Here is a 14,108-nt window from a genome sequence, read left to right as displayed (position 1 = left end):
GCCTCCCAGAGTGCTAGGATTACAGGCGTGAGCCACCACGCCCGGCCAAGCCCTGTCTTTTCTTGCCAGCCTTCACCCTCGTGCAGGACCACTGTGCTTTCCTGCCGTAGCCCCTGCCCACAGCACATCCTGGCCACGTCCCACCCACCCCTTCCTCAAGACTCAGTGCGATGCCCTCTCCTGAGCCCCCCGCCACTTAGTGATCGCCTGTCCTCTGAATGCCCTCTTCCAGATGCCCACCCCCAAAGTGTGCTGTTTCTCACTTCCCACAGTGCATTGCAGCCACGAATGCTCCTTTGTAGTCACCTCCCCTCCTGAACTGGGTCAGAACTCACCTACACCTGGCACAGAGACCGAATGAGTGGTTGGATGGCTGGATGGGTGGGTGGCTGGGGCATATGAATGAATGATGCATTGCTTCCAAGGAGCATAGCCACAAATCCAGACAAAAAGGGACCCCACCACAGCTGAGGCTGGCCGTGCCCAGCCCTGCAGCCCTCTCCCCACCCCATGTGTTCCCATGGAGCCCTCATTTGGTGTCTCAGAACTGGTCCTTCCCTCCACCACCCCCATCAGCCGCAGGGATCTCAAAGCACAAGTCCAAGCAGTCCCGGCCCCACAGGCAGCGGTCCCTCAGCGACAGCAGCCAGCTGCCCTCTCGGCCTCAGAGTGCTCAGATGTTGGCCGGCAACAATTCAGGTAGCTTCCTTCTGGAGGGAGTGTTCTTCCTGGTGGCCTTGGCTCTGCCCCAGGCCTCTCCTCCTTGCGCCGCTGGCCCCCTTTCCTGCCCGTGCTGGTTTATACCTGTTTCCCTGGAGAGAAGGGCCTGGGAGCCAAAGGATGGGACGGGAGGAGAAAGAGAGAAAACCCCTAGTGACTGAGTGCTTGACATGCACCAGGTCTGCGGGGTAGATACTGTGGCTGCCCCATTTCACAGAAGAGGAACAGGAACAGGGACAGGGTCTGCCACCCACGTCTCTGGCTCCAAGGCCACATCCTTCCCCTGCTCACATGTGCTGACTCTCCTGGAGCTAGTGCTCCCAGGCTCTGCATGGTGGCTGGTGGGCATGGGGCCATGAGCAGGTCTGGAAGGTCCCTAGGGTCCCCGATTGCCCTGCCCCAGGAGCTAAATCATGGCTGAAGGGGAGGGAGCTAAGGGCCCCAGGGCTCGGCCACACAAGGGCCTGGGGATCTTATAGGAGCCGCTGGCCTGGAGCCAGGAAGCTGGATCACTATCAAGTAACTTTGAGCAAGTCTCTCCCTCTCCAGACCTCAGTTTCCTCATCTGTCATCAAGGGGTTGCTGGGTTAGTGCATCTTAGAGTTAGGGCCCCTCCATGAGGATCTAATAAAAGGCGCCAGCCTTCCTCCTTTAAACAGTTAATGCACCCAATTGCAAATGCTTGCAGGAGGTTCGGGGTCCCCTGGAGCCCCCACACCAGGGTAATGCAGACATTACCCTAGATCAGTGGCCCCCAACCTTTTTGGACACCAGGGACCAGTTTCATGGAAGACAATTTTTCCACGGACTGGGGGGCAGGAGGGATGGTTTCAGGATGATTCAAGCGCTTTAACATTTATTGTGCAGTCAAACCTCTCTGCTACTGATAACCTGTGTTTGTTCCGCAGAGCTAGCATCACCGCCTCAGCTCCACCTCAGATCATCAGGCATTAGATTCTCATAAGGAGCATGCACCCCAGACCCCTCGCACGCACAATTTACAGTCGGGTTCACGCTCCTATGAGAATCCAATGCAGCTGCTGATGTGACAGGAAGCGGAGCTTATACAGTGACACGAGCGATGGGGAGCGGCTGTAAATGCAAATGAAGCTTTGCTTGCTCGCCTGCAGCTCACCTCCTGCTGTATGGCCGGCCCAGTTCCTAACATGGACCAGTACTAGCCCGCAGTCTGGGGGTTAGGGACCGTGGCCCAGATGCTCTCCAGCATCCCTTCCACCCCAGCACGCAGTGAGGGCCTGTGGCTGAGGGAGGGGGCCGCAGAAACAGCGTAAGTGGCAGTGGTGATGATGACACCCGTTTTCATCGTGGCCTCCTCACCAGCCATGCAGTTTAGGAGCTTCACACACATGAGCCAATTTTAACCACACACCAACACTAAGAGATAGGGACCGTTGTTAGCCCTACTTACAGCTGAGAAAGCTGAGGCACAGAGAAGTTAAGATAATTGCTGTAGGTCACACAGCTAGGAGGTGGCAGAGCTGGAATTCAAAGCCAAGCCCTCTGGTCCCAGAGGTAATTAAGGGGCTGGGATGGAGGGTTTCAGAGGTGGACAGTGAGCACAGGACTGTCTCCCAGACCTGTTTTCTTGGGGATACTCAGCTCCCTTCCCCTAGTCACCCACTGTCTGCTCTAAGGGCATTTAAAATGTTATGGAAGCAGGAGAGAGGGAGATGGTCGTCTTAGGGAAAATTCCTGCACCTGTGTGAATGTCGCCTAGTCCCCGTGTCAACAGAGGAGACATTACCAAAGAGGCAAACTCTTGGCCCCTGCAGGAGGGCTTGCTTACATATTTATTTTTCATTCACAAAGATATAAAGGGGCCTTATGTGTTTGCTTAGGAGCTTGCACGGAGCACCCCAGCCCCGGCCACTCCCCTCTCCAGTTTTATGTCCCGTCTCAGCCAGGCTAACGGGCCGCTCCCGACTTCCCTGGTTTTGGGCGAGCTGGGGGGCCCCTGGCAGGTGTGGGAGTTGAGACAGAGCAACCTCAGCCCCTCCCGTCTTGCAGCTTCTACACGCCACAGGAAAGACAGACCCATCTCCTCTGAGGGGCGTCTCTCCCAGCCGAATATAGCCCACCCACCCAGCCCCATGGAGATGGCAGACCTGCAGGGCAGCCCCCTGGGGCTGGAGATGCACATGGACGTGCCTCCAGGAGAGGGGATCGAGGAGCCCACCCGGGGGCCGCGGTCCGCCACTGTTCACCGACCAGAGCGATAAATAAATGTTCAGGAAAAAGTTCAGGTTGGGCGAGGCTTCTCTGACAGTCCTGGCTCAGGAAGATGGAGGGAGAGGGAGGTGCCGGCTGCTGGCCAGGCAGCCAGCCGCCCGACCTGCCTCCAGACCACCCCCAGGTCCACTGAGCAGACCTCTTGGAGAGAGGGTCTGGTCTGTAGCCTGAGGATTAAGCCTACAGCCTCTATTCTCTGAGGGTGCTGGGGCTTCAGGATGGCTGGGCATTGCACCCTAGGCAGGGAGGGCGACACAAGCCAGACCCCAGGCTCCGGGCCTGGCCCTGGGAACTGGCTGAGCCTGCTCTCACCCCAGCAGCTCTCTTGATCTTGGCTAGACCTGGGGTGCTGCTGCCTTCCCTGGCTCCTGCCCTGCCTTCTGGCCTGAAGGGCACCCTGCTTGCTGAGGCCCTCTGGGCAGGCTGGGGCCTGTGCTGTGGGTGTCGTGCTGCACCTTGGAGGTGAGGGGGGCAGCTGCCTGCTGCTCTCCCCACTGCTGGCTCAGGGCAACTCCTGGCACAGGGTCCCAGAGAAGCAATGTCACCAGCTGGAAGAAAATCCCTGCAGCCAGCTGGAAAGTCTCTGTTTGCCACCCTCTACTGCTCAGCCTTGAGTGGGCTCGGGCCAGGGGTTGCCATGGCTAATGCCCACTCTCCCTGTCCCCTTCCTCCCCAGGGAGATAGGGCACAGAAGAGTGGCTTGCCAGGGGGATGGAGAGGTGGGACGAGCACTGGCCCAGAGGACTGTGACCGTGTCCTTGGCCTGTTCGGCTCAGTGTGCTTACCTTCACACTAGCCCCCAACCTGCAAGGACTCCCTGCTCCCCCCGCCCCGCCCCCAGTCCCTTGTGCTAAAGGTCTCGGTGGGTGGGAGGGGACAGAGGAGTAGGGGTGGGCCTGAGCTCAGGCTGGTGCAGCAACAGCCAGGGACAAGCCCCACCACGACTGCAGCCAGATCCTAGGGGGCCCCTGAGATGGGACAGCTGCCCCCCACCAGGCCTGTAGAGCCCTGAAGTCAAAGCAGTTCTGTCTGCCCCAGAGACTCCAACCCAGAGAAGGAAGTACCAGATCAAAGACGGGGCTGCCCCCACCTCCAGTTCCCATCTCCCCCCCCCGACATGGGAAGGGGATGACAAGGGCAAGAAGCCCGCTTTGGGGTGTAAAGAGGAAAGGAAAGAGTGGCAGGAAACAGCCCAGAAACGGGTTTCTCACCCCTGACATGGCGTGGGGTGCCGCGGGGGGCGGCGGGGGCTCCTTCCTGATCTGCGGAGAGCCAGTGACTCTTTAGGTAACAACATACTGCTCGCGGCTGGATGGGGAGGAGCCGCTTGGACAGTGGAGTCCTGGGTGGGCTCCCCATGCCCGTGTCCCTCTGTGCCCCTCTCTTGCACGTAGGAGGCAGAGCCAGGGCCGGCCCCTCCTCCACCCCAGCCAGCTCCTGTTTCTCTCCCTCAGGCCCCACCCTGGCTGTGAAATGTCAGAAGGTCGGCTCAGTTTCCCTGGTCTAGAAGCCAAATTCACCACCAGCTTGGCAGGGAGGAGCAGCCTAGCCCTTCTCACCCAGGCCTTGCCCCACACCCACAGAAGGGCCAGGAGTGACATTCCCAGAGCCAGCCAGGCCAACCCCCACCATGCCACACCTGCCTGGGCACGGCCAGCGGGCTCTCTTGCCAGGCTGGGCCCCGCACCCAGGCACGACCCTAACCCAGGCCCCAGCAGCCTCTGGGGATGTCAGAGCATGACCACCCACGTGCTGAGGGGCTGCCCCTTGCAGCCTGGGAAAGCACAGGTGGGCAGGGGAAGGGGTGAGGGTGGGAGGAGTTTCAGGGGTTCCAAGCAGGAAACAAAACTGAAAGGACAAACCCAGCTCCCAAGTACATGGGTATGTCACATGCAGCAGAGGCAGAGAGCAGCTGGGTCGACGTCCTGCTCCACTGAAGGAGGGGCTGCCCCACCACCGAGTGTGAGAAGATACGAGAAGGCCCAGAAGCAGGATGGGGTGGCTGCCGGGCTGAGCCTGCTTAAGTTTCACTTCACTTTGGGCCTGAACCTCCAACCCCCAGTCCCAGTCTGTGTCCCAGCAGCACTAGGTCCCTCTCAGACCGCCACAGAGAATGAGACGCAGGAGGGCAGGGCAGGAGAGGCTGCCCAGAGCGTGTGGTTGTGCAGGCCAAAGCTCAGGGAGGGATCAACATGTGGCCTGTCACCCACTCCTACAGCCAGGTGGCCGGGCTCCCCCCACCCACCCAAGCACCTGCACTAGAGGACAGTCTGAGAAAGGTGTGCTGGTCGGGAATTGCCAACCCTGCCCCATTCTAATGCCCAGAGGGCCGTGGGGAAGGGAAGGGGAAGCAAGTCCCTTTGGGGACCCACCATGTCTCATGGCTCCGACAGCTTTGGTTGACCTTTGGGACACGGCCACACAACAGGCCCACAGAGACACATGGCCCTGGAGGGAGCTGAGGGCAGGCGCGGACATGGGCCAGCTGGAAGGTGCCTGTGAGGCCAGGCAGTGGGGCAGGTGGCATCAGGCCACCAGGTGAAAAGGGCAGCTCTCCCCGCCGCAGATGGAAACGGCTTCCAGGGCTGAGCCCCAAGGGCCCTCCATGTGGGGGCTACACGGATAGGGGCCCAGAAGGAAAGAGAGTTACAGCAACCAACTCAGGACTCACCCCTGCCTCTCCCCACCCCAATCTGGATCCTGCCTGTGCCATCGGACCCCATGGTGGGAATGCCCCACATCACAAAACACCCTGAGCAGCCAAACAGCAGTGGCACCCCACCCCAACCATAGCATGGCCAAGAGCCCCACTGCCCCTCTTCCCAAGGAGATGGCTTTTCCTACCAAGGCAAATAAAAGCACCACAAACCAGGGAAGTTAGAAAAGTCTCTTTAAATTTTTAAATTAAAATTTCACCCTGGTGAGTGAGGCAGGATTCTGACGTGCGAACTAACCCACAGGATCTCCCCCAGGACCCTGGATGTGCAGCCCCAGGGGCAGGGTGCCCGTGGGACAGTCAAGTCCCCAGTGGGCAGAGCCTGGCCTTTGACCCAAGCCGGCTAGTCAGTGCCCTATCAGCCCTGCACAACCAGCTGCAGACAGGGGTGACAACCAGCAATCGGGGGTGAAGAGACGGGGAGGACCCCTGGGTCTAGAACCCCAGGACTGGCAATGGGGAGAGCCTGTGAAGCTTCAGGCCCTCCTGCGGCTGCTGTTGGGCTGCCCCCAGGCCGGAGCAGTGAGGTCCTCTTCCCGATACCAGAAGGCGTGACTGCTGAAAGGAGGCAGCTGACGGAAGATCGTTCCATCTGGCTGTGAAGCACACCCCTGCCCCACAAGACTGGGGCGAGGCTGGGGCGGGGGAAGCGGTGCTGGCCCAAGAGAAGGGCTGTCTCGGCCCTTCCCCTCTGACCCCAGCACCCAAGTGTGCCCCATTCTCACATACATTAGTTATATTTATATATTCATATATATTATAGTTATATATTAAAAAGAGGAAAAAACCTTGCCTGAAGAGAAACTCCTGAAGGACCCAAGTGGCCCAGGAAGTTTACTGTCCCCCCCACCCACAAAAATTCTTTTATAAAATCTTCCAGTGCGATCTTCAGGAAACCCCCTGCCCTCCCAGCCCCCCTCCCTGGCCCTCCTGTGTCTCCACGACCCTGGACTGCCCCCGGCTCCAGCCCAGCGCCCGGCAGCACCCAGTCTCATCTCTGGCCATCCACGGCCGCCATGGCTTTCTGCTGGGCGCCCCCCTGCTGCGCTCCGGGGGGCCACGTGGGCTGTGGGCAGTGGAGGCGGTGGAAGGTGGTGGGGGAGGAGGGTGGGAGCCAGGGCGCCTGGTGGCCAGGGGGGGACGAGGCCCAGAAGTGGCTCAAGTTTGCAGGGGGCGAGCAGGCCCCGGCCGTCATGGGGCTGTTGCTGCTCTGCAGGCCCTCGGAAGCTCGAAGCTTGGAGAACATGGCCAGCGCGTCGGGGAAGTTGGGTGGCGTAGCAGGTGTGTTGCTGGGAGTGCACATCTGCTGGGAGAGAACACAGGTGTGGGGAGGGCTGCTCACTAGGGTCCCAGAGCCTTCCAGGTGGGGCTCGCCCAGCTTGGCCCCTCCCTTACTCCCATTTTTCAGGCCACAAGCAGCTCCAACAAGACAAATGCACCCCTGTCTCGAGCCAGTCGAAACAAAAAGGACAAAACCCAACGACTTTATCAAAACCAAGAGCATTTCATGATGCCTGATAATGACCCCAAGGAGTACCCAAAGTCAACGGTCAATTCCAACCCGAAGCTCAGGTGTCAGATTGCAGTGGGAGCAGAGGGAGCAGGGCAGGACAGTGTGCTCAGCACCTCCCCGGGTGGGGAGACCAGCTGGCTCCCACCACAATCGTCCTGACATGTTCCCAGGTTGTTGCTCAAGGCAGAGCAGCCAAATAGAGGGTCCCCTCCTGTGCCAGCCGTGGGAAAGCTACGCTGTCTCAGTGTGTGGGCTCACTTCGCATGACCAGGGCCACAAGGCCCTGCAGCCTTTGTCCCCCTCTTACTTCTCACAGTGATGCTTGGTAGTTTCAGGTATTCTCTCCATATTACAAACGAGGAAACTGAGGCCCAGAAGTCAAGTCACTTGCCCAAAAATGCACCCCTAGCAGTGCAAGTTCAGAAGATAAATTCCCAGGCTCCCAGGTCTGCAGACCTAAGCTCTTACTGCCCCCCGGACCACACTAGGCGGCATGTACAAAGTCAAGCACAGTTCGGTCTGGACTCCCTGAGGACAGAGCCCAAAGATTTCTGTTTCCCACATCTGCAGCTTATGCCCCATGCCCTTGGCCAGAGGCTGGCAGTTTCTCAGTCTGTCCAGCCCCTCAGCCCTCTTCCTGGGACTCCCACATCTGCTGTCTTCTGCCACTACCTTAGGGAGCCCCTCACTGGGGGCGGGGGCAAGAGCACACATAGAACAAGACCTACACAAAGCTGGTTCGGACCTCAAAGCTGCTTTTTCCTTTCCCAGGAAGCCATAGGAGTTCTTTGAATTTCTCCTAATTTTAGCAACACCGGCCCCTCCCCCAGGCACAGAAGTGGGGGGAGCAAAGACTTTACCATAAAGGAGGGAGCCTTCACAGCTCTGTAGTTAAACCCAAGCCAGAAGCAAGCGGGGGACACACCTGGGAGGGGGACAGCAGCCAGCCCTGTTCACTTAGGTCAATACCACATCAGCCCCTGGGGAGCTCTGACCAGTCTTCCTAAGGGCCTGGCCCCACCCAGACCTTTTCCCTCCTCCCTTTGCTATTCCCTGCCCCACCCCCCAGGGCTGACTTCTCGGCAGCAGGAAACAATGAATGGGGGGTGGGGGCCAATTGCATCACACCATCGTGACCGACTTCCCCAGATCTCCATAGCCAGCAAGGCTTGTCTCCTCAAACGGCCACCAGAGAACAGCCTTTGTGGCTAACAGGCCTGGGCCGGCCTGCAAGCATGAGCCTGGGCAAGTTCCTGAACTTCTGAAGATTCTCGCTGCTTTCATAGAATCAAGGGTTTGGACCAGAGTGCTAAAGCCCCCTCCTCCAGCTCTCAAATGAACCCAGTGTCCACTGCCACCAGCCAGTGCCCTCCGGCTTCCAGTCTGGAGTGCCTTTCTCCACTTCTGGGCCCCTCCAAATCGACTCAGGAACCTTCCTTATCTGGGAAGCTTCCTCCAACTGTGGGAATCTACAGTAATCAATCATTTATCAGGACAATCATCTATCAGTAACTCAGGCCTTGGGGTCACTTCTGCCATTGCCATTTTGCTATTACTGGTCTCCGGTGTTTTTAACTTTTTCCTTTGATTTATTGTGTCTAAAAAAATTGCCAACTCTGAGAGCAAGCATGGTGTTTTCCACTGTGCTGATAAAGTGCTCAATACTTGTGCACTGATGGATATATTGATTATAATGTTACAAAACCTGCCACCTCCCTTAAGGGAAGTTTCCAAAGGGGACTGCAATCCCCCTGGGGTTTGCAGACAAGGGGCAACAGTAACTAGACAGGATGCCAGTACCAGCTCTTCCCAGGGAGCCTCCCTGTGCCCAGCCCCCCAGAATGGCTGCTGGAACAGCCACAGCTGGCAGGAGCAAACCTCAAGGCTTTTGAGAGGAGATGGCAGGGAGCTCCCAGGCTCAAGTGCAAGGTGGGAGCTGGAGATTTCCCACGGTGGATGCAGGGTGGGTGTCTCTGGGTTTACTAAGAGCCCTGAGGCCAGCACCATTCTCCCATCACACTCCAAATGCCATTTTTGTTTGATTTATAACCAGCATGAGCCACTGCAAAAGACAAGCTAGTTAAAAAGGTCAAGACAGACCCTTCTCTACTTGTCCTTTGTGACTAAATGAAAACAGGGAGCCAAGGACAAGACAAAACAGAGGAACCATTTGCAGGCTCTGCTCTGGAGGGAGCCATGGGCAAGGACACCAAGTGTTAAAAATGCCAAAAATGTACTCCAGAAGCCACAACAGATCTGGAGAATAATGTTTTACAGTCCCTACCACTGAGCCCAGCCCCTCCTCCAGAGCCGGCTAATAGGTAACTAGGGGGGTGGGGTGAAGAAGGGATGTTCTGGGCCTCAAGAAAGCAGGGTAGGCCATGGCAAGGAGGGCAAAGGCTTGGGCCTGGGGATAAGCTGGAAACGAGAAGAAAGCAAACCTTGATCTGAGGCCGTATGTATCCGAACATACTGAGATTGAACGCAAATTCTCGGCCTTATCTTGGGTCAAAATCCGTGTGTCCTCCGTGCTTGGGGTATGTCTTTTTCCGGGCTTCCCAGTCCCCTTGGGCTTTAGAAGGGCGAACATACCTTTGTGGGTACAGCCCAGCTTCCTGAGCCACAGTGGATTTATGCCTTTCCTGTTCCCTGTAGCGCTGGGTGTGTGTGTGCGCGGAGGGGGGAGGGGGCTGCCACTCAACAACAAGGGGAACTCCCACAAACACAAACAAACACCCCAACTCCCTGGCCGCCAGCCCTTCAATCGGGCTCCCCAGTTGCCTAAATGCCTGGTTATCATCCGAGTCCCCTCCCCCCTCGCCAGCCACTAGGGTCTCCCAGCCCCTGAGCCCCTGGCTTGTCCTCTGGCCATCTACCCCTGCCTCCTACTCCCCAACTTTGGCGCCCCTTCCCCCAGGGAACGGAGCCAGGCACAAGGCCTCGGGCCAAGAGGCAGCAGCCCAGGAGGCGGGCCACAAAGTTCGAGGAGCCAGCGCCGGCCTGGGAGCCGCTCTTTCCTGGAAGACATTTTGGCTCTTTGTTTACATTCGCGGTGCGGCGCTCCCCGGCAACATGGCTGTCACCGCCGGGGCTGACAGCGGCCCCGGCCCGCGCCCCTTGGCCCCGGCCCGGCCCCGCGCCCGCCGGCCCTGCTCCGGAACCCTCCTCCCCTCCGACGACACTTACCATCTGGTGGTGGTGGTGACTGTTGGGAATGTTGGTCTCCTGGAAAAACGTGCTCAGGGCGGTCTGCGGACAAACACGGCGGCGGAGCGGCGGTGAGCCCGGCCCAGGCCCGGCAGAGGGCAGGAGACCCACCGGCCGGCCTCCCCGCTGGGCTGCACCCCGTCTCTGCTCCCGGCCCCCGGCCCCGACCGCCGTGCCCCAAGTGCATGGGGTGCCGGCCTTGGCCCCACGCGACACCCGCTCGCGGGCGCGGACCGCCTGACCGGCCGACGCGAACAGAGCTCCCCGCCCCGCCGCAGCCCGGCCCCCGGCCCGCGGCCCCCGCCGGGGCGCGCGCGTCCGACGGGGCGGCCCGCACGCACCTCGAATTGCCAGTGGGCCGCCTGCAGCAGCTGCTTCGCCTGGTCGGCCGCGCAGCCCGCGGTCAGAACGAACTGGTTGATCATGACCTGGTGCCGCAGCTCGTCCGTGTTCACCGACATGGCGCGACGCGGCGATCGGCGGGCGCGGGGGCCGGCCGCCCGGGGCTCGCGCTCGGCCGCCGCTCCGCCGCTCGGCCGCCGCCGGCGAATGTTGTGGTCCGGCGCCCGCGGCCGGCCGACACCACAAACAACAGCGCGGGGCGGGGCCGCTGTCCCAACGTTCGGGGGCCGCGAGCCGCCGCCGCTGATTGGCCGGCGCGCCGCTCCGCCAGCGCCCGGCTCCCTGACCGACGTTCGATTCGAATCCTGCGGCCTGCCGGGCCGCACTGTTTCTCTTTCGGCCCGGCCGCGCCCATTGGCGGAGCTCGGCGCCGTGGGGCTCCCGGGCATTGGCCGGCCGCTGTGTTTTGGCTCATCCGGCCTCGTGGTTGGCCGCGGCCGGGAGTTCGGGGCGGGGCCTCTCGCGCTGATTGGCCTCCCGGGGTCCTGTTTGAACTCAACTTGAAAACCTTGAGTGCCTGCTGATTGGCCGAGGCCCTCTGTTTGCTGTTGTAGGCTTGGGGGTGGTGCGGCCAAGTTCATTCATTACTTCATTCAAACTGAACATGCTCAGCTGGAAAAGCAAGACAGAGTGGCTTTGACTCACTTCCTCTGAAAGACGTGGTCATCTCGAGAAACAGAATGATCAAAATAGAAAACAGACAGAGCCTTTGCAGCTGCTCAAGTCTCAAAAGCATTTAATTTTTTAAATAACTTTCAAGTAGTCCCATTTTTTGAAATCTTTTATTGAAATATAAGACACATAAGGAAAGTGTGGATGTCACAGGTACTGCTCGCTGACTTTTCACAAAGTGGACAGCCCCGAGATCAATTAACAGAACATTACCTGTACCCCAAGAACCTCCTCCCTGCCACCTTCTAATCACTACCCACCCCCAAGGATCGAGCAGTCTTTTCCTAGGTTTTAAACCAAAGACTTTGCTCTCTGGAGATGTAAGCCAATATTAATGTACAAGGAAAAAAGTGAGACTTTCTTAGTGACTAATATCCCAAGATGAGTTGTTCCCCCCTCCCCAGACAGGGTCAGGCTGGAGTGCAGCAGCATGATCATAGCTCACTGCAGCCACCAACTCCTGGGCTCAAGGGATCCTCCGGCCTCAGTCTCCCAAGTAGCTGGGACTGTTAGTGAATGCTCGGCCACTTGGTCCTCGAGGCTGCATCAGAAGAAAGAGAATAAGTGGTTTGTGGATGAGGAAAGAGAAGTTTTATTACTTTGCTGGCAAAGGAGGAGGATGGAGACCCCTGTCTGAAATGCCATCGTCCCAATAATAAGCAGAAATGCAGAGCTTTTAAAGGATACGTTCTCAGCTTCAGGCAATTACTATTCAACTACAGTTGATGATTCTGATCTCCCACCTCTGCTCCTCTACCCCCACCTCCCTTTACCAGGTCCTCGGCTGAGCCATCTACTTTAGCACAAATAATAAAAGACTTACCCTGTCCCTCCCAACCACTGGCCTGAGGCAGGGATGTAGATTTTAGTTCTCAAAAAGGAGTGGAGCATGTTTTAAAAAAACAGAAAATATCTTTTGCTATTTTCTCAGGCCATTCCGTCTGTTACATATTCCCCACTCTCAATATTTCCTTCCCATATCTATGGGCGGAGGGCGACTAGTCTGTTACAATACTAGCTCTCAACAACAGCCCTTTAAAATCATTCATAAATGCTAAACTTCCACCTTCTGGATTAGAATTTGACCTTCAGGGCTGTGTTTAGGACTTGTGGGGGTAAGAACTAGGAGTCTCAGCAGATTGGGGAAGGGGCAGAAAAGGTTAGGAAGGTAAATATTGTTAGGGATTCACTGTTAAGAGTTTCTGTTTCCAGAAAACGTAGTGTTTTTTTTATCTGAGCTACTAATTACCAAATACATTTTAACTAGTTAAGGGTCTTCAGAACAGAAAGAGGCTAATAGTAAGAAAGCAAGCCATGGTTCTGTTTTGACTTTGCCTAAAGTGGATTTAACTCATCATCTAAGAAAACTTGTCTATATATATTTTTAAGTATATAAATAAGGGAAAGGTTACAACTAATGCTTATGTACTGCATGTATGTATGTAGCCTTGGGCACTATAATGAGTTAATTCCACTTGGTTAGTCTTTTTGTTTGCTTATTTATTTATTTTGAAGGGGTAGGAGTCAGCTTTTTCCCGTGCATGGGCTGAGACCCAGAGCGTGACCAGAGAGTGCAGTACAGCTTGCAGCCCTTACCTTCCAGTAATCGACGGTGAAAACAAAAGTGAGCAGCCGGTGGCTTAACATTGCCAGGGAGCTCAGGCCACAAGCAGCCCTAGAACAAGGAAGTACTGTCATTGTGGAGCGCCAGGTTTTCACAAGTACATACAGGTGTCAAACATGCCAGGGCCATGAGTAGTAGGGTCTGCTCTGGGCAGAGACATTTCTGGCTGCAGTAGAACATCCCCCATGACCCCCTAGGTCTTAACTAAGAAGTTCTCAAGGAAGACAAGGGTCCCAAATTGCCAAACCTGTTATTTCCTAGATATCAAAGCAGTTTATCCAGAAGGTTCGTTTAAAGTTTACCGTTTTTAGGGCACAGCTGTGGGCACCTGAATGAGGCAGGGAGGGCCAGGCCCCCAGGCCAGAGGGACAGGGTTCTGGTTATCTTCTGTAGGTGTAAGGTCACTCTGGGAACAGGGAGGGAAGGCAACAGAGCCTGAGATTTGTGGTCCTGAGAGGGGGAAGTGCTTAATCAATATTTTGGCTTCTGAGAATCTAGTTGGAGATGAATAGCTGGAAACGTGGGAGTGCCCCCCTCCTGGGAGCGTAGGGAGGATGAATGAGGTCATATTTGTAGAGGGCTTTGAGCTACTGGGATGAAAGCAACTTCCTAAGTGCAAGGTATTATTAACTGAAGGTATTATTATTTTAATCGGAGAGGACAATATATGGCAGGTGAAACGGAGCAATAAAAACATGGACACTAACAACAAATAAAACGCCGCAGCCTTAGAAAGAACCAAATCCTTGTTGCATCAGTGGTCTAGGCTACAGAGCAAGCAGCGATGCAGCAACTGAGAAGAGAAACTATCTTAGCCAGTATTTCCTCGGTGCCCAGATAACAAGCGTGTTGTGAATGCAAGTCATCGAGTCAGCCCTGAAACCAGCACCCACTAGCTGGACCCTAAGAAACAGCTGCCACTTACCAAGCACTTCCTGTGAGCCAGGCCCCTAAGAGTTTGATGTCTATTAACTCATTTTAATCCTCCCAACAATCCAGAATCC

General features: G+C 56.9%; 2 protein-coding genes across 3 annotated transcripts in view; one reads left to right on the top strand and one right to left on the bottom strand.

Moving 5' to 3' along the window:
• Positions 1-881, top strand: part of QRICH2 (glutamine rich 2) — a 37,166-nt gene extending 36,285 nt beyond the window's left edge. The window contains exon 20 of the mRNA XM_012662243.1: positions 577-881. Within this exon, the coding sequence (XP_012517697.1) occupies positions 577-881 (305 nt within the window). The remainder of the gene's footprint in view (positions 1-576) is intronic.
• Positions 882-6,407: 5,526 nt separating this feature from the next.
• On the bottom strand, positions 6,408-10,990 carry UBALD2 (UBA-like domain containing 2). Of its 2 annotated transcripts, none has more exons than XM_012662403.1 (3): positions 10,748-10,990; positions 10,386-10,448; positions 6,408-6,992 (listed from the first exon to the last, which is right to left on the bottom strand). In XM_012662403.1, the coding sequence occupies exons 1-3, from the start codon at positions 10,865-10,867 to the stop codon at positions 6,678-6,680; spliced, it is 498 nt and encodes a 165-aa protein (XP_012517857.1). In that variant the 5' UTR covers positions 10,868-10,990; the 3' UTR covers positions 6,408-6,677. The 2 variants fall into 2 exon arrangements, with proteins under 2 accessions (XP_012517857.1, XP_012517858.1); XM_012662404.1 differs by having other exon boundaries at positions 6,408-6,989.
• Positions 10,991-14,108: the final 3,118 nt, after the last annotated feature.

Source organism: Propithecus coquereli, unplaced genomic scaffold (assembly GCF_000956105.1).
Source record: "Propithecus coquereli isolate 6110/MARCELLA unplaced genomic scaffold, Pcoq_1.0 Scaffold76, whole genome shotgun sequence".
NCBI classification, from domain to species: Eukaryota; Metazoa; Chordata; class Mammalia; order Primates; family Indriidae; genus Propithecus; species Propithecus coquereli.
The sequence above is the reverse complement of the archived record's forward strand: the minus strand, read 5'-3'. Positions and strand labels throughout refer to the sequence as shown.

What these genes read in the sequence shown, in the direction of transcription:
- UBALD2 (XM_012662403.1), bottom strand. Translation starts at nt 10,867, where the DNA reads ATGTCGGTGAACACGGACGAGCTGCGGCACCAGGTCATGATCAACCAG. An exon ending in CGGCCCACTGGCAATTCGAG is followed by an intron (nt 10,449 to 10,747) that starts GTGCGTGCGGGC and finishes GTTTGTCCGCAG; the next exon opens with ACCGCCCTGAGCACGTTTTT. An exon ending in GTCACCACCACCACCAGATG is followed by an intron (nt 6,993 to 10,385) that starts GTAAGTGTCGTC and finishes GTTCTCTCCCAG; the next exon opens with CAGATGTGCACTCCCAGCAA.